This window comes from Alternaria arbusti, assembly GCF_024043155.1.
Source record: "Alternaria arbusti strain BMP 1465 chromosome Unknown scaffold_16, whole genome shotgun sequence".
NCBI lineage: Eukaryota > Fungi > Ascomycota > Dothideomycetes > Pleosporales > Pleosporaceae > Alternaria > Alternaria arbusti.
Genome location: NW_026249956.1, coordinates 228,222 through 246,563, shown reverse-complemented (window position 1 = coordinate 246,563; position 18,342 = coordinate 228,222). Strand labels below are relative to the sequence as shown.

Here is an 18,342-nt window from a genome sequence, read left to right as displayed (position 1 = left end):
GAATGACGAGGATGCCGAAGATCGAGTAGCTAAATCGACAGCATTGTGTCGAATATACAGATATCGCCCGCCCGAACTCCGGATGTGACTTTTACCCCAGCTGTAGCCATCAGAATATACATACAGATGAAAACATGAGAGACGTTCAAACGTGAAGATTACTCAGAGTCGGTAACGCAGCCTTGGCTAGCGTCCTTGACAAATCGCGCGTACTTGAAAAGCGTACCCTTCTGGTACTTCAAGGCGGGCGCGGTCCACTTCTTCCGCCTCTCTGCTAGTTCTTGCTCGCTGACGCCGATGTTCAGCTCGTTGGACTCGGAGTCAATGGTGATCTCATCGCCATCCTGAACCAGGCCAATGGGGCCACCTTCCTGTGCCTCAGGCACAATGTGACCGATCAAGAAGCCGTGGCTACCACCACTGAAGCGGCCGTCTGTGATGAGTGCAACGTCCTTGCCGAGACCAGCGCCCATGATGGCGGAGCTAGGCTTCAGCATTTCAGGCATACCGGGGCCGCCCTTGGGACCTTCGTAGCGGATGACAACGACGGTCTTCTCGCCCTTCTTGATCTCACCACGCTCGAGAGCAGTGATGAAGTCATCCTCAGCATCGTAACACTTGGCCTTGCCGGTAAACTGGGTGCCCTCCTTGCCAGTAATCTTGCCTACGGAGCCTCCGGGGGCAAGGGATCCTCTCAGGATTTGCAAGTGACCAGAGGACTTCAGAGGTTCGCTGAGCGGTCGGATGATCTTCTGCTCGGCGGGGAAATCTCTAACGTTCTCCAAGTTCTCCTTGAGTGTCTTACCAGTCACAGTCATTTGGCTACCATCAAGAAGACCTTCCTTAAGCAGGAATTTGAGAAGCGATGGAGTACCACCGATATCGTGAACGTCGGCCATGACGTACTTTCCGGAAGGCTTCAAATCCGCCAACAATGGAATGCGGTCGCTCACGCTCTGGAAGTCGTCAATAGTAAGCTTGAGACCAACAGAGTCAGCGATCGCGATCAAGTGAAGAACAGCGTTGGTTGAGCCACCGGTGATGCTGATGACGACCATGGCGTTCTCAAATGCTTCGCGAGTAAGAATGTCGCTCGGGCGGATGTCCTCCTTGAGCAATTTCTTGATGGCACCACCCGCTGCAAGGCACTCCAACATCTTCGCCTTGGAGTTCGCCGGGTTCGACGAAGAGCCAGGTAGCGACATGCCCATTGTCTCGATTGCCGTAGCCATTGTGTTTGCTGTGTACATTCCTCCGCAAGCACCCTGTCCGTTGCAAGCGTGCCTAATGATGTCGAATCGCTGGTCTTCGGTGATTTCGCCCGTGATGAATTGGCCGTATGCTTGGAAAGCGGAAACGATATCGATCTGTTGGTTCTCGAGGGTCTTCGCGCAACCGGGCTGGATGGTACCGCCGTAAACCATGAGGGAAGGCCTGTTCACACGCCCCATAGCCATGATGACACCGGGCATGTTCTTGTCGCAGCCGGGGATGGAGATGTTCGCATCGTACCACTGGCCGCCCATGACTGTCTCGATGGAGTCTGCGATGATCTCGCGCGACTGCAGCGAGTAGCGCATGCCTTTTGTGCCCATGGAGATGCCGTCGCTAACACCGATGGTGTTGAACTGCATGCCCAGCAGTCCGGCCCGCTCAACGCCCTCCTTGACCTTGTGGTTCAGGTCCATCAGGTGCATGTTGCACGGGTTGCCCGAGTACCAGACGGACGAGATGCCGACCTGGGCCTTGTTCATGTCCGTCTCGCTCATGCCGGTGGCGTAGAGCATAGCCTGCGAGGCGCCCTGCGACTTGGGCTGGGTGATGTGCTTGCTGACCGAATTGAGCTCATTGTCGGCTTTGGCGGTGCGGATGGCGGAGCTGGAAAGCGCACGTCTGCAAGCAATTAGACGGGCGAGTCGGACGTGTGGTGGACTTGGGGACATACGCTGCGTGCCATTGCGGCCGCGGGGAGCACCTTGCGCGCGCGAGAGCACCTCCAAAGCGTGCGAGAGACATGGTGGCGGGCTGGCTGCTCCTTCCGTGGCGGCTGGCTGTTCCTGATAATTTATCGATGCGAGCTCGGAGCCGCGGGGACGGACGCTTCTCCGACACCAGGGCGTTGCATCATCTCGCTCCTCATTGGTTACTGTCTTATCCCCACAACAGCAGCCATCTCTTCTTCCCCGCCATTGTGATTTCTACCAATGACTCCATTTAAGCCTTCTTAGCTCTTGGCCTTGCAAGGCGAGACGATCGTCCCCGATCTAGTCTATCTGAACTTGCAGTCGAAGGTGCACTTAGGTCAGCGACGATAAATTATTTACGCGTACTCATTCACTCGTCAGAACTCTGGTATCTATTTACTCGTCTCTATGTGTAGAAGCCCGATCACCCGTGTGAATAATGCTGAATACGTATTGTTCAACGACGTCCTATTGTCACACTCTGCAGTCCATCACATCGCTCAAGCTAACATCATGGACATTCAAGTCTCAGTCGTACTTACTAGATGGATTTCCTCTGTTACTTTCCTCCTCTGTTTCTATGCAATATACTGTCCGAATCCGCTTTGAGAAGACTTGCATCACGAAATGAGGCTTTTCCTTCTTTACTGTCTCTCAATTCCTTACCTTGCGCAGGCCGCGAATCAAGTCTATACAGGCTTCAACTACGGTGCTTTCTGGGGTCAGGAAGAAAATGCCAAACCGAAAGCAGACTTCCTCGATGGTTTCAACCTGGCCAAGAACCTGACTACCGACATACCCTTCGACAGTGCTCGCCTGTTTACTTGCAGAGCAGCGAAAACCCTCGACGAGCCGACCGAAGCTTTCAATGCCGCTGTTGCCTCCAAAACCAACCTACTACTGGGGTTCTGGATAACGCCAGCGCAGAAGGGCGGTTCGCCTGATGAGAACGTCAAAAATGAGATGGCCGCACTCGAGAAAGGATTTAAGAAGCACGGCCAAGCTCTTTCCGATCTTATTATTGGACTCTCTGTAGGCAACGAGGATGTATACCGTGCCGAGGCGACTCAAGAAGTTGGTGTTACCGCAGCGGTCGTTGCGCAGACCATAGCTCAGGTGAAGAATAGCATCGCTTCCTCATCGTTCGCCCAGTACATGAAGGACAAACCAATCGGCCACGTTGATACCGCGCAATATGCAGTGGTGGATAATGCGGACTTCATCGGCATGACTGCATACCCGTACTGGAACAAAGACAGTATCAGAACAGCAAGTACAAGCTTCCAAGGCTCTCTCGAGGGAGTCAAGCAGCGCGCAGGCAACAGACCGGTTTGGATTGCAGAAATGGGCTGGCCTTTTACCGATTCCGAGCAACACGGCGCTGCAGTTGCCGGTATAGACGAACTACAGAAGTTCTGGAGTGAGGTTGGCTGTACTGTATTTGGGAAGTACACTACTTTCTGGTTCGAGTTACTCAAAGACACTACATCGGATCAGAAGGCCGATTGGAGTGTCATTGATCCAAGCTCTCGACAGTCAAGGATCAAGAATATGAGCTGCGGAAACCCTCAGCCAAAACCACCCGCTGAAGCTCCAATTAGCTCACAAGCATCATCCAAGTCTATTGCAACAATACCGCCGGATACGCTCAGCTCTGGGTCGCCAAGCATCCCGAGTGCCACGCCTATATCACCACCTTCTGTGTCTTCGGCGATCGCATCAAACACAGTACACGTAACGGTGACCGGCACGACTTCTGTAACTCCGCAGCCTATCACACCATCGGTAGTAGCTCCCGGCGGGCCATCTCTCGTGACTGTAATAGTTACCTTGACGAGCATCACCACAGTGACAGCACAGCCTTCAATGACTACAATAGCAAGCGTGAGCCGATCAACAGCCCAAAATGATGCCGTGAGCTTCCTGGGTATGTCTTAATCCAACGCAAGTCCTACCAAAGCTAAAGTTTCCCAGCACAAGACCAGCCAGCAACAGGCCGCAGCACCGTCACCGTGAAGACCACAGCAACAACTGTTGTCTTTGCCAAAACCACAGCGATTGCTGCTCTGAACAACATATCCGCCGACGTCAACTGGTGCGTCACAGTTGCGGACATAAACCGAGATGGAACACCTATACCCGTCGCAGGTGGGCCTGCAGGATCAGGCGGGGAATGCGTCTCCCCTCCGACTTTCCAAGGATACCCGTACGCAGCAGCAGGAGAAGAAGCGGGCCCATCAGCGATATCCAGTGGGACAGGCTGGTGCGTTGTCATGGCTGATATTGATAACAACGGTCGTCCTGTTCCCGTCGATGCCGGGCCCGTTGGAGCAGACGGCGAGTGTACTGTTCCGCCCATGTATAGTGGACTGTCTGCGACAGCTACGTTGATTGGCGGTTCCAAGAAGTCTGAGCCGGCGAAGGTGTCTCTGGTGCCCACTTCTTTGACAGTGGAGTTCTCCTTGCTCTCAAGCATCAATGCACCAGCTACTTTTGGTACTCCATCACCCAGTAAGTCACTTGACCAGGTTGACATTTTGACTCCCTCTGACGACATCTATAGCTTCAGCAGTTAAATCAGGATACGAACGTCGCCGGCGTCGATCTGTAGTATCATCCACGACAGATACCACAGCATTAACCTCAGTATCTGCTTCAATTACAGAATCAGTACCGCCTTTGCCGACTCCTACCCGTTCCATCACTTCAGTCAGCCTACCCTCAGGCCCATCCGGCGCAACTCTCTCAGAGTTCAATTGGCCTACGCCAACGGCTCGAGTAGAAGACAAGATGGGCATCGAAGGTAGAGATGAGGTGTTACTTACGCGACGTGGCTGGAACTCCTTTTGGGCGAAAATCGGTTCTTGGGTCAAGAAAACTGGAAACAAGATTAAGAATGTATTCCACCACTAAGGTCGTTTTTCTTTGTCATACATCGCGAAACATTGTTCAAAGCTGATATAATGGGTATGCAAGATATTATATAATTCCCAATGTACTTCATTCCTATGTCTTTAAGAGCTTAGGATACAATAGTAATACGTCGAATGCACCGCCCATCAATTCTTGTTACACGGCGCACATTAGTACATCGTTGATTGAATCAAGACATGGAAAGTCGCATCACGATTGTCCTTGCCATCGCCTTCGGGACAACCCTGGGTGTCTTGCGAGGGTGCAGCTCGCAATCACAGGGGAAGAAACACGAGACTCTCAGAGTAGAAAAGTCATTCATCAACCGTCGTATTGACGGCAGGTTTGTTTGTTTGTTCATTCATGTGATATCTCATCTCTCGTGCCAGCTAACATAAGTTTTCCGTAACCGTAAAGAACCCGAGATAGTCCACCATATTACACCTGACAGACTCCGAATTCGCACTTTTGCGGATAACCCGATAACCTAAAACGACTAAGATGTTGAAGGCGCTTGCCCATATCTTTCTATCAAGGTAAATGGTAGATGTCGATGGGCCAGAAACTTCGATACACAAATCCACAGCGCAATGCCATGTCTGACGCGACTTGCCGAGGATGACGCGCGTCTAAGCAGCAGCCGCTACCTAGGCGGCGGGAGTAGAGGTGGCAGCGGGGGTAGAGGTGGCGGGAGGGTTCTCAACGACCTTGTCGGTCTCGTTGGCGGCAGCGGTCTCGGTGAGGGGAGCCTCGCCATCGGCGGCCGCGTCGGGAGCGTCGTCCTCCTTACCGGGGGAGTCGATCGCGACCTTAACTGCGATCTCACGACCCTCGATTTCCTTGCCGTTCATCTCGGAGCAAGCCTTTTGCTGGAGCTCCTCAGAGCCGAGGGTAACGAAACCGAAACCACGGCCCTTGCGGGGCTCACCGCGGGCCTGGAGCTTCTTGACCATGAAACGGGGGATGGGGCGGAGGGCGATCTTGGCCTGGGTGGGGGAGTAGTCCTTGAAGATCTCAAGAAGCTAATTCACCAGTTAGCACGTGCTGTGAGAAGGGGATGTGCAAACTCACCCTGTCCTCCTTCAGGTCGTACGGCAGGTTCGCAACCATGACCTTTGTCTTGGAGGGAACACCGTCCTCGGGAGGACCGCGCTGCTTGCGTTCACGGGGCCCCTGGGGAGCAGACTTGTCGGCGCCCTTCTTTGCGGTAAGCGCTTCGTTCGTAGTTTCGGTCAGGGGAGCAACTTGGCCGGGTACATTTGTAGGGGTGGAGTCGGCAGGAGCCTCGTTGGAGAGCTCGACCTGCTCGGCGCCTTCAGCATCGGCCTGGTGCAGAACTTGATTAGCTTGTGAAGACAGGCGGTGGGGTGCGGAGGTACTTACAGCGCGTCCGCCGCGTCCAGCACGGCCGCCACGGCCACGACCGCGACCGCGTCCACGGGTGGAAGTACGGCGGCGGGCCTCGCCAGTGTTGCCCTCGGCTCCGCTGCCGGCGCCCTCAGCGTGGGCCTCGGGAGTGCGGGCGAGCTGGATGGAGACCTTGCGGTCGAGGATGGCCTTGCCGTTGAGCTCGGCGATGGCACGCTCAGCCTCGGACGGGGTCGAGAGGGCAACGAAGGCGTAGCCGACGGGGCGCGAGGTGCGTGGGTTGGTGGGGATGGTCGTGGACTCGCTGCACCACGTGTTAGCTTGGACGAGTTGCGTCATGCGGAGAAACAGGGTCCACCTACACCAGGTAGTCCTTGAAGAATTCCTTCAACTCCCCCTCGGTGGTCGCGTACGCGAGGTTTCCAATGTAAAGTCGCCTGCCCTCAGCGGCGCTCGCACGCACAGCCTCGTCCTCGGCTGCGGTGGGCTGTTGAGCGCCAGTGCTCTCCGTGGTGGTGGGAGCGTTGTTGTCGTTGAGGGAGGTGGTGGCCATCTGGGCGGTGACACTGTCGACAGGTGCGGACATGATTGCTGAAGTTTGGGTGGTTGACGAACACGAGTGATAGACCGGGCGTGTAAGAGGTTGACGAAACTTGGAGTCCTAGTAGACCGGTAAAGGTAACCTTGAACAGTAGTGGTGGTTGGTGGGTGATGGGATTGCCGAACCGCCTGCTGGTGGAACTGTTGACGAGGGGGGTGTGGAGTGGGTAGCTACGAGCCCGGGGAAGGTTGAGAGAGGATTGGGTTGATGGGGTGCGTGGTTGGTCTCTGTTGTTGACTTGATGGGGGAGAGAGAGGGCAGGCCTCGACCAGGCAGATTATTTTGAAGAGCGCAGCCATGGGGCTTGGCCGCATCTGGTAACGGAAGCGGCCCCTGCGCACAGTCGAGGGCCCACTTGCCTGAGAGCAGCGACCAGGAGTGCATGGATAGGGGAAACGGCGACTAGGCGGCCGCTGAGCGCATGGACGGGTTCGCCGCAGCACAAGCAGCGAGGACAGTCACTCTCTCTCACCCATTGCACGCACATATGTGCATGCTCTGGTGCGACTGCAGTGCCTGCACGCGACGCCCACCACTGCTTAGCTAAGCGCGACGCCACAGCTCGCCCTAGCGCCACAGTAGACCTCGAGCTTGGCTGCATGGCGCTCCAGCTTCACCTCCGCCCCACCGCCCACTGCCGCTAGAAGCATGAAAAAGACCCGCCTGCCGTTGACGTGTCCGCTAGTGCACCGCTTCTTCATGCACTGGATCCGGGGGCCCTGCCATTCAATTTTCCCATTCCTCGAGTCCTGTCCAGGCTAGCCTGCCTCACCGCAATCTGATTGCTGATTTACCGCCATGGCAGGTGCACTGCAAGCGCGCCGCGCACTGGTTGTCTACGGCTCGGAAACAGGGAACGCGCAGGATGTGGCTGAGGAGATGGGAAGGGTTGCTGAGCGACTGAGATTCCACACGGAAGTCGCTGAGCTCAACGCCATCACTCTTGTATGTCAGTGGCGGTGTCGCGTGCAAGGAGCGATGGTTGACTGTCGGTAGAGACAACTGCTGCAACACGATGTCGTTCTCATCGCCGTTTCCACTACGGGCCAGGGTGACCTGCCACCCAATAGCCAGAAGTTTTGGAAAGCCATCCGAAGTGCTCGGCTGCGACCAGGGTGCTTGAGTCAGATGAAATTTGCATCCTTTGGTCTTGGTGATACGTCCTATCCAAAGTACAACTGGGCGCATCGCAAGCTCTACAATCGCCTCGTACAGCTAGGAGCGCAGCCAGTCTGCGATCGCGGAGAGTCGGACGAGCAACATCCAGAGGGGTATGTCAACACGATTATCGCGTCTGCAGATTTTCTTTCCATTTCCTGATGCATCGTCTCATGTTGCCTGTCAAACTGCGTATGCAGCAAAACTTGTGCCATCATTGCAATTACGGCGCATATCTGACTATTCCAAAGTATCGACGGATCTTTCCTACCATGGTCGACGAAACTGCGCCAACATCTCCTTGACTCTTACCCTCTCGCTGATGGTGTCGAGCCGATACCGGACGATGTTCTGCTAGACCCGAAATGGTTGCTTGCGCCTGCCGTCGATGATACAACATCTTCATCGAACACCAATGCTGTACCTGCATTGAATGGCGATGCGACGGATGTTCCCCCACCAGATCTCCTGAACATAAGTGTTGGACTGGTTGCGAAGATTACAAGCAATGAGAGAGTCACTCCAACAAATCATTGGCAGGATGTACGGCATATCAAGTTCGAAATACCAGAGACACATCCCTACGGTCCAGGCGATGTACTCACAATATACCCCAAGAACTTCCCGTCGGATGTATCGCAGTTCATTGAGTGTATGGGCTGGACTTCCGAGGCTGATATACCACTTCGCTTCGTACCTTCGTCGCCTTCAACGCCCACTGACACCACCTTGCCGGTCCGGACTCTGGAGCCAGGTAGTCTAATTACCCTACGGCAGCTGCTGACTAACCATCTCGACATCATCGCCATACCACGGAGGTCATTTTTCGCCCAGCTCGCGCACTACACGAACGACGAGTTTCACAAAGCAAGACTACTTGAGTTTACCGACCCCCAGTACCTTGACGAACTCTACGACTACACTACACGCCCGCGCCGCAGCATATTAGAGGTATTACAGGAGTTTGAGTCTGTCAAAATACCCTGGCAGCGCGTATGCAGCATCATCCCTGCATTGCGTGGTCGCCAGTTCAGCATCGCAAGCGCAATGAATCCTGACGCAGAGGCGGAGAATAGGACAAAGATTGAGCTCTTGATCGCGATTGTAAAGTACAAGACTGTCATTAAAAGAATTAGGCAGGGTGTTGCTACGCGATATATTGCTTCACTCACTCCAGGACAAGAGATCACAGTCACTCTTTCGCGAGGCGGACTGGGTGTAGGAAGAGAGGAACTTAATAGACCGGTCGTGATGATTGGACCAGGCACAGGTGTAGCTCCCATGCGTTCTCTGATATACCAACGTATACTATGGCGCGAGGAGCATAAGAAGCTACAAAACGGCCACGCGCAGCAAGATGACGGAAGTGTAAAGGATCTTCTCTTTTTCGGTTGTCGTAACGCTGAATCAGACTACTTCTTCAAGGACGAGTGGGCGCAGCTTCAATCCTCTGGTGTGCCCCTAGAAGTTTTCGCGGCGTTCTCCCGAGACCAGGTCAGTGCCCAGCTCCACCCTGTTCAAGTCTACGCTAACGATATGACAGCGTCAAAAGGTTTACGTCCAAGATGTCATTCGGCAGCAATCCTCCCTCGTTTTCTCTCACCTCTTCCATAAATCCGGCATCCTATACATTTGTGGGTCATCGGGCAAGATGCCCCAGGCAGTGCGCGAAGCGCTCATCGAAGCTTTTCAAGAACATGGGAATATGGACAGGGAGGACGCAGAGAATTATCTCGTGAGTATGGAAAAGAGTGGTAGATATCGCCAAGAGACGTGGTAGACATGTGAATGACGTTGTACATATATTTTCGATCTCCTGCTCTCCACTTAGCCTATCACTCAATCTACGACCCGTATCTCGACTATGCCAAGTGTCGATCTTATTTCAATAAAACGCTAATCGTACTGGCGCGATTGGACGCATTGCCAGTTGACTTATGATTGACGATGCAGCAGATTACATCTTCAGGCATGGTAGGCTTATGCGGGGCGAACGCTTACGGTGCCACAAGCATTCTGCGTGGCGAGATTACGACACATCATTCGTACTATATGCCGGTGAGACATCGATATTATGGGCATTGCGGTCACCGATCAGATTTAAAACAGGTCGACCTGGGCGAAAAAGAGATGCGAAGGTTTGACGGGGATGTCGAAGAGGTTAGGCAAGCTATCTAGATGAATACATGTACTGAACTGACGGTTCCGGCTCTATCACCTCTCTACTCATAGATATAGCAAAAAGGCCCAGCAAGCGTACTAGAAGCCTCTCTTATCGTCATATTCGGAAACCCCAAATAATCGCCGAATGTCATAACATCATCCAACGTCGCATTCCTCGTCGGCGGGGTATTCAGAAACGTAAGCGTTCCAGCAATAGTAAACCGCCTATCTTCCAAATTCTGGTTCTGCCAGATCCACCAAGTTCGGTCAATCTGGGCGTGATGATGCCAAAAGTATGGGTCGGACGGGGAGTTGTAGAAGTCTGAGCCCGCGTCACCAGCGATTGTCTGGTGGCCACCAAGGTGAACGCGAAGTTTTCCAGGAGAAGGGTTTTGGAGCGTGTCCTGGAAAGCGGAGATGTTGGCGCTGGCTGTGATTAGTTCGGCGACATCAGCGTCGGTGGTTTCTGATGATGAGCGTGTATTGATGTCGCGTCTGATGCATCTGGGGTTGTAGCCCAGACCGTCGGGGGATGGGTTTGGCGGTACGGTGGTGTCGAGAGAGGATACTGGTCCGATGTGCATCTTCCAGCTGGACTGCCGTCAATATTCTGGACCTGATAAAGGCATTTGAGAATGACTACTAACTCTTTGAAGGGCCCAGAGGCAACACAACCACCTCCATTGCCGGGTGGAACTTCCACAAAGCATCGGTTTGGGTTAGGTACACAGCTAGCATTACGACCGGCAATATACACCCCATCTCCAGAGATACTCGTGTCGCTCCCATCGAGGAGAGGGGATGCGGCGGGGTGATCAGCCCACAACGCCCAGTTGTAATATGGAAGATAGCCCTTATACCCGCACTCGTTACGCAGAGTCTGCTCCCATGCCCACATAAAGTAGCGGTGCCACGACAAAAAGTTGCCCTTGTCAATGTTAGTCATTCTGATAAGGCGTATTACGGGTTGATAAAGAATACGTTTCCATGCGTGAACTGTGTCAGCAGGATATGGGTGACTACAAAGTCATCGTAACGACTTATCGCTCCAGAGGCAACTGCAGCTGGAGTTCTCGCCTTAGTCTTTCCCATACAGTGAACAGCTTCGATGTAGTTCAGCTTCTCCGAACGCTTTAGCTTAGACCTGTGGGGTGTGAGTAGCATCCTCCTTGAGGTTTGCATGAACATACCAATCACGGCGCCGAGCGACTGTATTTGAGGTACAGTTCCTGGTGTAGCTATCGGGGTGTTTGGCCACATCAAGCCATAGTTGATCAAGCCCGTGTTTGGCTAACGCATCGGTTTTCGGAGCTTGTGCTACGGTGCTTCCAACCAAGAGCAGAAATGCAAAAATAACCCTCATGGCGAGGCAGAAGCTTTTTTGGGATGAAGTCAGTGCCTCGTAGACGACAATTGCGAGATGCCATGACTCTTTATACTTGAGATGCGGTTACACCAAAGCATGCGAGCCCGGCATAACTGCACTTGTTCATGCGGGCGCATAGTTAGTGTAGAACACGCTTGCAGCCACAGGCTTTCATCATTAATATCGCATATCCAGATTCTATCAGGGTTGTTCGGACCAGCATTTGATAAGTAGTTTGCATGCCAGAGGCTTCCAGCTTGCGTATACATGCATCTGAGGGTGGCGAAGGACCACACGTTATAGGAAGGTGCGGGAACTGTATAACAAATGCGTTGAGACGAAGATGGTGCCAAACGGGCTGTACTTGAGAGCAAAAATTTCGTGAGGTTCTGCCCGTCTGGAGGATCCTGCCGATGAAAGAGTCTGTATGGGCGGGTGATAAATGTTGTTCATCCAAAGATCCGGGCAATGAAGTGCATCGGGCTCAGGCATTGAGAGCTTACCTAGGTACGGTAAGATGCTGCAAAGGTAATAGTTTGTACGACTTGGGCGTATGTACGCCTTGCTTGGCACTGAGATCGATGCGTAAAGTCGCCATGTGGCGCGTCTCCGGGAAATGAAGGGTCCCGAGGTCGCCCTGGTGATGTCGAAGCTGACCACCATCTACGTGTGCGTGTATGTTCCCAGTGCTTTTGAAGAGCTCGCCAGGAGGCGGCCAGCTGCTTACCAGTGCGTTGTGAAGGAGCATTGAAGCTTTAAATGCCTAGGTAGCGTGACATCGGGGCCCCTGCAGATCGAGCCGCTGTCCGCGGAACCGGAGGAGGCGGCTCGTGCGCGCCATCTCAGCGCCACCATCCCGCTGTCATCTACCTAGGTACCTCCCATCGTCTTAGCAGCGATTTCGCATGCATACTACGCTGGCGGTAACATGCAAACCTGTCTAGACCTTCGCCCAACGGATCTGCCACAACATCGCAACGATGGACCTTCCTGCACTAGCACCGCGCCTGAATTTGGGCGCACCTGCACTTCCCGACGAATTGATCCTTCTCATCCTAGATGAGCTGGATGCAGATGATTACTTGACATTACGTGCTCTGAATGCGACGAGTTGGCGATTTCATCGCCTCACACTAGACCGGCTATATCGAAGATTTCCAGGTTGCGCCCCGGAGCAATTCCTGCGTACCATAACGCTGTCTCATTCAGCCCACTGTCATGAACTCACAAACTATGTCAAAGAGGTGGTGTGGTATCAGGATTATTGGAGCCGACCATGCAGACGCCGCTGTCTGCCTTTAGGCGACAGGCATGCCGTTGCCAACAAACTCAGAAGCTCTGGGGCCATCTTGGACACCACGGATATCTCTACCGACCTACCAACCCGCTTCATAGGCTTCTCTTCTGATCACGAAGTACATTGGTGGTACCTGGAGTTCTTTTTGTTCTTCACGCCTAAAGTTGAAAAGATCACCGTACACGATGTATGGCAGTGGGATGACCACTGTTACTGGTTCAAGACTTTGGCTGCCAATCCAGCTCACTTCAGAAATATTCGATCAATCACTCTGCTAGGTCCTCTACGCTTAGAAAGTATTGTACCGCTTCTGACTTTGCCCTCTATACAAACCTTGGAGCTTACTCAGGCCGTCGATATGCGTCGAGAGCCTGGCAGGACTTTCCCCTGGGACGATGACGGCGATGCCCACGTTGATCGGTGGCTGGCTAACGGCTCATCTCTCGAACGCTTGGTTATAAGAGAATCAGACCTACACATCCATTCGGCAATGATCGTTCTCGAAGAGCTCGACAAACTCAAGACTTTTGACTACGAACACGTCTCTCATGATCTGAAATGGCGTTCTGGATTGTCGCCAGGTATTCTCACATGGGTCGGGCATCATGGATGGGGTCCAAATAGCTCTCTCGAGAACCTACGTCTACGAGTAGACTCGGTGGTGACGGAAATGGAGCTGTCATCACTATGTCATCATGTTACCGGACCTACACTCCCGAGACTCCGTACTCTGGATATTGGTCCTTGCAATATTGAGACATTCAATCAATCGGAGTCCCCACGCTTTGAAGACCTACATCCTATAGCGAGAAAGATTGTCAAGACCTTTCCAGACACTCTTGAATCTCTGCGGCTTCAGTGGACTTATGGGCTAGGCCAAGAACCCAAGCTACAATTCCTCATCGGCATCTTATCACGTTTGGTCGAAGCCGCTACTTCTTCGACGTCCAGATTGAAACAGATCTATATCGCCTGGCCTGCACTGGCAGGCTGGTTTCCCCTCCCGGACGAGGTTAAGCATCTGAAGCGGGTATATGAACGTTCAGGAATGCAATTCGATGTAGTCTACGAAGATATTGAGGGTGAGGAGCCACTGGCTATCAAAGAAGACGTAGAGTCTGGTTGGCTCTGGATACACAAAACGGGGGCTTTTGCGGGTCATTGCCTTTAGGAAGTCCAACCCACAACCGCATGAAGCTGGGCAAAATTGCATTCTTGTACGACTGCTGCAGGCGGCTAGGATACTTCTAAGAGCTTTGTGGGGTTTGAGTCGCTTGTATATCGGTGTAATGTTAGCAGATGATTCGCCATTATTGTCAACACGTGCTTGACCGGTCTAACTGCCGCTAAGGATTAGCGTCCCAATGCGGGGAAGCTCGTGTGCTATGCCACCATATCTAAAGACCACCTTACTTTTAAATTTGAGTGAAATACCTCTTGCATGATGCATCTCAAGTCTAAGCCGCTTGTATGACCCATCTGCGGCAGTGTCGTTTGCGCATGCTACCTTCGAGCCACCATGTCGATCACTGTACCATCTTCGTGTCCCTTCGATGCTCTGCCCAACGAGTTGGTTATGAGTATCATCGAGCGCATTCCCAATGAGAACGCTAAGGACATATGTCACCTTAGTCTGACCAGCCGTCGGATGTACACCCTTTCGCTCGATCATTTGTACAGAAACCTTTTCGTACGACGTCCTTGGCCACTGTTACGTACGCTATGTGCAAATCCAGAGCTTGGGAATCGAGTCCGAAACCTCACGTGGAAACACAATTTCGACGATCATGACGATACTGAGGAGAATCAAGCAGTCTTCCTCATATGCATTAGGATTCTGGAGCTACCAGAAAAGGACAGATTGATGTCTAATGCTACTGGCACACGACGCGATGACGAGTTTCTCGAGATACTTCTAATGTTCACCCCGAATGTTGATACACTTGTCGTCGCAGACAAAGCCTTCTGGCCAGACGACAAATACTGGTTCACGACTATAGCGAACCATTCAGATCGTTTCATACACCTGAAGAGCATCAACATACACGGTCCGCTGTCTTTGGAAGCCATAGCATACATTTTCCTCCTTCCTTCACTCCACGGTTTCACCGCTTCGGACCTAGTGCTCCTCGATCAGAACAACAAACGCCCGGCTTGGGACCAAGACATTCCGATTCAGACTGTGCTAGATCCCGCATCTTCTCAAGTCCAGGAAATCACGCTGAAACGATCCGTTGTGGAGGTGCCGACGCTGAGGTACTTCACCGAAGCTTGCAGGAATTTGAAGAGTTTCTCCTACGAACAAGACATCAATAATGGTAATAACAGGACTGTACGAACTCAATATAAGGCATACGCTGACTTCGCATCTTCTCCTTGGCAGATCAACGCGGCATATACTCTCCAAGCCTCTTGACCAAGTTTAGCGAGCTTGCGGGAGCGTTCATACACAACCGCGCAACGATTGAGCGTCTCTCCATCCGGGGCGACCAACAAATGCTTTGTCAGGGGCACGTGCTGCAGATAGCACGCCTGGCTTCGAATATGACAAATCTTCGCTCGTTGGATATGGGCTTGATCACACACGACGACGAGCCGATTAATTGTACTTCCGATTTCGTTGCGAAACTAGTTCATCATCTTCCACCATCACTGGAAGAGGTGAGCTTTGAGATTGACTGGCAAGAACACTGGGGTTCAAAGGGGTGGGAGGGCCCGACAGAGATGCTGCGCCATCTCGCTGAGATGGCTTCTCCGAAGCTGTCTCTGAAGAGAGTTGCTGTAGTAGACTGGCCACCTTTCTTGGGTCACTTTCCGCCAGATTTTGCAAAGCTACACCAGTGCTTTGCCGAGCGCAGCATAGACTTCGTATCAATTCCCGCTCATATTGAGGGGCCGGATCCTCTGCAGTTGCTGGACTACGTAGAGCCAGGGTGGGTGTTTGTGCAGGTGGCTGATGCGGAGTACGCGTAATCTAATTTGTGTGCGGAACGCCGCGAAAACAAAGGCGCTTTAGCTTAACCTTCATGTCCTGGTCGTGGTTTCTGGTGATTGACGCGTGAAATCCGTTTGCAGGGTTGGTGGGTGGTGAAGGGCTGAACGCGCTGGTGAGGGATTAGCGTGTTGGGCGCCCGATGACTCGCGTGTAAGGCCGGTGTACGTCATGTTCAACCTACAACGCGCCCCTCCGAATCTTCTGCTCACGATCGCATACCACCTACCACACTTGACCAACACTCTCGACAATTTACAATGGCCCAAAAAGGAGACTATCTATTGCAGCGCCCTCTCTATGGTAAGATACCTGCTCCCCCATTCCACACGGAACTAACATTCGCAGTGTTTGATCTTCCCGAAGAGCTATTGGCCACACTCACTCTCAAGGACCAGCCTGAGCAGCCATTAGAAGAGATACAGATTCCAACACCTGTGGCGGCGAGCGACTCTCCCGATACCGCCGAAGACGAGAGCAGCAGCCCGGCAAAGGCCACATCGTGCAACCTCTGTGGGCTCAGCTTCGCATCCCTTGCAGACCAGCGCGCCCACGTCCGATCCGACCTTCATGGGTACAACCTGAAGCAAAAGATAAAAGGTGCAAAGCCTGTAAGCGAGGCCGAGTTCGAGAAGCTCATCGGAGATCTGGATGAGAGCATATCAGGGTCTGAGTCATCGGAATCCGACGACGATGAAGATGAAGAAGGGGCGAAGACAAAGGACTCGACATTAAGCGTACTCTTGAAGAAGCAGGCCAAGATTTCGGATCCGGAGTTCGAGGAATTTGCCTCAAGGAAGAAGCAGAGAGGTTCCGGCAAGCCTCCGCTAATATGGTTCTCGTCACCCTCAATACCCGAAAATATGTCGCTGGGCGTCTATCGCGCGATCTTCTCGAATGCGGAGCAGGAGGACGAGTCACATATCCTAGACACTATACGCGCAAAGCAGCTATCCCCGAATCAACCTCTCAAGATCAAGGCGAATGAGGGTGGTGTCCCACTACCAGGCACAGACATTGGGCCGCATTATTTTCTCTGTATGATAGGCGGTGGCCATTTCGCTGCAATGATAGTGGCGCTGGCACCGAAGACAGGGAAGAATCACACTGGATTCGACGAGCGTTCGGCAACTGTAATTGCGCATAAGACCTTCCACAGATACACTACACGACGGAAACAGGGAGGTTCGCAATCAGCGAACGATAACGCAAAGGGCAACGCACACTCGGCCGGTTCATCCATTCGTCGCTATAACGAGACCGCACTCATCGCCGAAGTCCGCGAGCTACTCTCTAGCTGGAAAAGCATGATCGATACTGCAGAATTGGTATTTGTCCGCGCGACCGGCGCGACGAACCGAAGGACTCTGTTTGGTCCGTATGAAGGACAGGTCCTGCGTCACAATGACCCACGCAACCGAGGCTTTCCCTTCAGTACACGGCGAGCGACTCAGAAAGAGCTGATGCGTGCATTTGTTGAGCTTACTCGAGTAAAACAGAGTACCATTGATGAAGCAGCGCTTGCTGCTCTTAATAATTCTCAGAAGGAAGCTGCGGCCACCGCACCCGCTCCAGCGAAACCCAAGCCCAAGAGGTTGACGAAGGAAGAAGAGGCTGCGACATTACACACGTCCCAGGTTATACCGATAATCAAGCGTTCGAAAGTTCCTGCGCTTCTCAACTACCTCAAGACGAATGAAGTTTCACCAAACTTCCAGTTCCTCCCGACCAACCATCACACACCGACACCACTACATCTTGCTGCATCCCTAAATTCTGCTCCTATCATCCTCGCGCTCCTAACGAAGGCCGGTGCCGATCCGACTGTGATGAATGATGAAGCGCGAACTCCTTTCACGCTGACTGGTGACCGTGCAGCTCGTGACGCATTTCGCGTCGCACGCTCGGAGCTCGGAGAGTCTGCCTGGGACTGGGAGAAGGCCGGTATACCTGCAGCCATCACCAAAGCCGAGGCCGACAAGCGAGACGCTCAAGAGAAGACCGAGAAGGCTGCTGAGAGTAAGGCTGAAGCTGATCGACGGAAGGCTGAGACCGAACGTGTGCGGAAAGAGAGTGAGGCCGAGGAAATCAGGAAAAAGGAGCAGAGGTTGGGCAAGGGCAAGTCGTTGGGTGCACTACCTGTCAAAACTGGAGCAGACTTGAGAGAGGAAGAGATGAGGGGGCTAACGCCAGAAGCAAGAGCTAGGATGGAGAGAGAACGGCGTGCTAGGGCTGCTGAAGAAAGACTGAAGCGGATGCAACGTTGAGATCGCTTCCAACAATATCACCTGATCTTATGCCATTCGATGTCAGCACGAGGAAAGTAGCGTTTGACTGGGGGAGACCACGCGTAGAAAGCGTCCAAAGGCCTTCAGCAATGCGACAAGGACACCTCACATGTGAGAGCGAGGAAGAAGGCAGACGTTCAACAAGGGTATTTTAATGAATAGCTTGGGAACAGCGGACCGTGCGGAGGGACAGAAGGGGGCAAATGATATCATGAGCAGTAGTGAAGGGAAA

General features: G+C 53.0%; 6 protein-coding genes across 6 annotated transcripts; 4 read left to right on the top strand and 2 right to left on the bottom strand.

Annotated features, from left to right (window-relative positions):
• Positions 1–158: 158 nt before the first annotated feature.
• J4E86_009211 (uncharacterized protein) lies at positions 159–2,016 on the bottom strand (the record flags this gene model as incomplete). The annotated part of the gene is made up of 2 exons (XM_051449717.1): positions 159–1,893; positions 1,946–2,016. 2 exons carry the CDS (start codon positions 2,014–2,016, stop codon positions 159–161), a joined length of 1,806 nt encoding a protein of 601 aa, XP_051299054.1.
• Positions 2,017–2,591: 575 nt separating this feature from the next.
• J4E86_009210 (uncharacterized protein) lies at positions 2,592–4,540 on the top strand (the record flags this gene model as incomplete). Its single annotated transcript, XM_051449716.1, has 2 exons — positions 2,592–3,891; positions 3,939–4,540. 2 exons carry the CDS (start codon positions 2,592–2,594, stop codon positions 4,538–4,540), a joined length of 1,902 nt encoding a protein of 633 aa, XP_051299053.1.
• A 984-nt stretch (positions 4,541–5,524) lies between these two features.
• Positions 5,525–6,831, bottom strand: J4E86_009209 (uncharacterized protein; the record flags this gene model as incomplete). The annotated part of the gene is made up of 4 exons (XM_051449715.1): positions 5,525–5,899; positions 5,949–6,203; positions 6,261–6,549; positions 6,608–6,831. The coding sequence occupies 4 exons, from the start codon at positions 6,829–6,831 to the stop codon at positions 5,525–5,527; spliced, it is 1,143 nt and encodes a 380-aa protein (XP_051299052.1).
• An 813-nt stretch (positions 6,832–7,644) lies between these two features.
• Positions 7,645–9,784, top strand: J4E86_009208 (uncharacterized protein; the record flags this gene model as incomplete). The annotated part of the gene is made up of 4 exons (XM_051449714.1): positions 7,645–7,791; positions 7,843–8,117; positions 8,256–9,498; positions 9,548–9,784. 4 exons carry the CDS (start codon positions 7,645–7,647, stop codon positions 9,782–9,784), a joined length of 1,902 nt encoding a protein of 633 aa, XP_051299051.1.
• Positions 9,785–14,349: 4,565 nt separating this feature from the next.
• J4E86_009207 (uncharacterized protein) lies at positions 14,350–15,803 on the top strand (the record flags this gene model as incomplete). The annotated part of the gene is made up of 2 exons (XM_051449713.1): positions 14,350–15,148; positions 15,214–15,803. 2 exons carry the CDS (start codon positions 14,350–14,352, stop codon positions 15,801–15,803), a joined length of 1,389 nt encoding a protein of 462 aa, XP_051299050.1.
• Positions 15,804–16,082: 279 nt separating this feature from the next.
• On the top strand, positions 16,083–18,089 carry J4E86_009206 (uncharacterized protein; the record flags this gene model as incomplete). The annotated part of the gene is made up of 2 exons (XM_051449712.1): positions 16,083–16,125; positions 16,171–18,089. 2 exons carry the CDS (start codon positions 16,083–16,085, stop codon positions 18,087–18,089), a joined length of 1,962 nt encoding a protein of 653 aa, XP_051299049.1.
• Between the last annotated feature and the right edge of the window lie 253 nt (positions 18,090–18,342).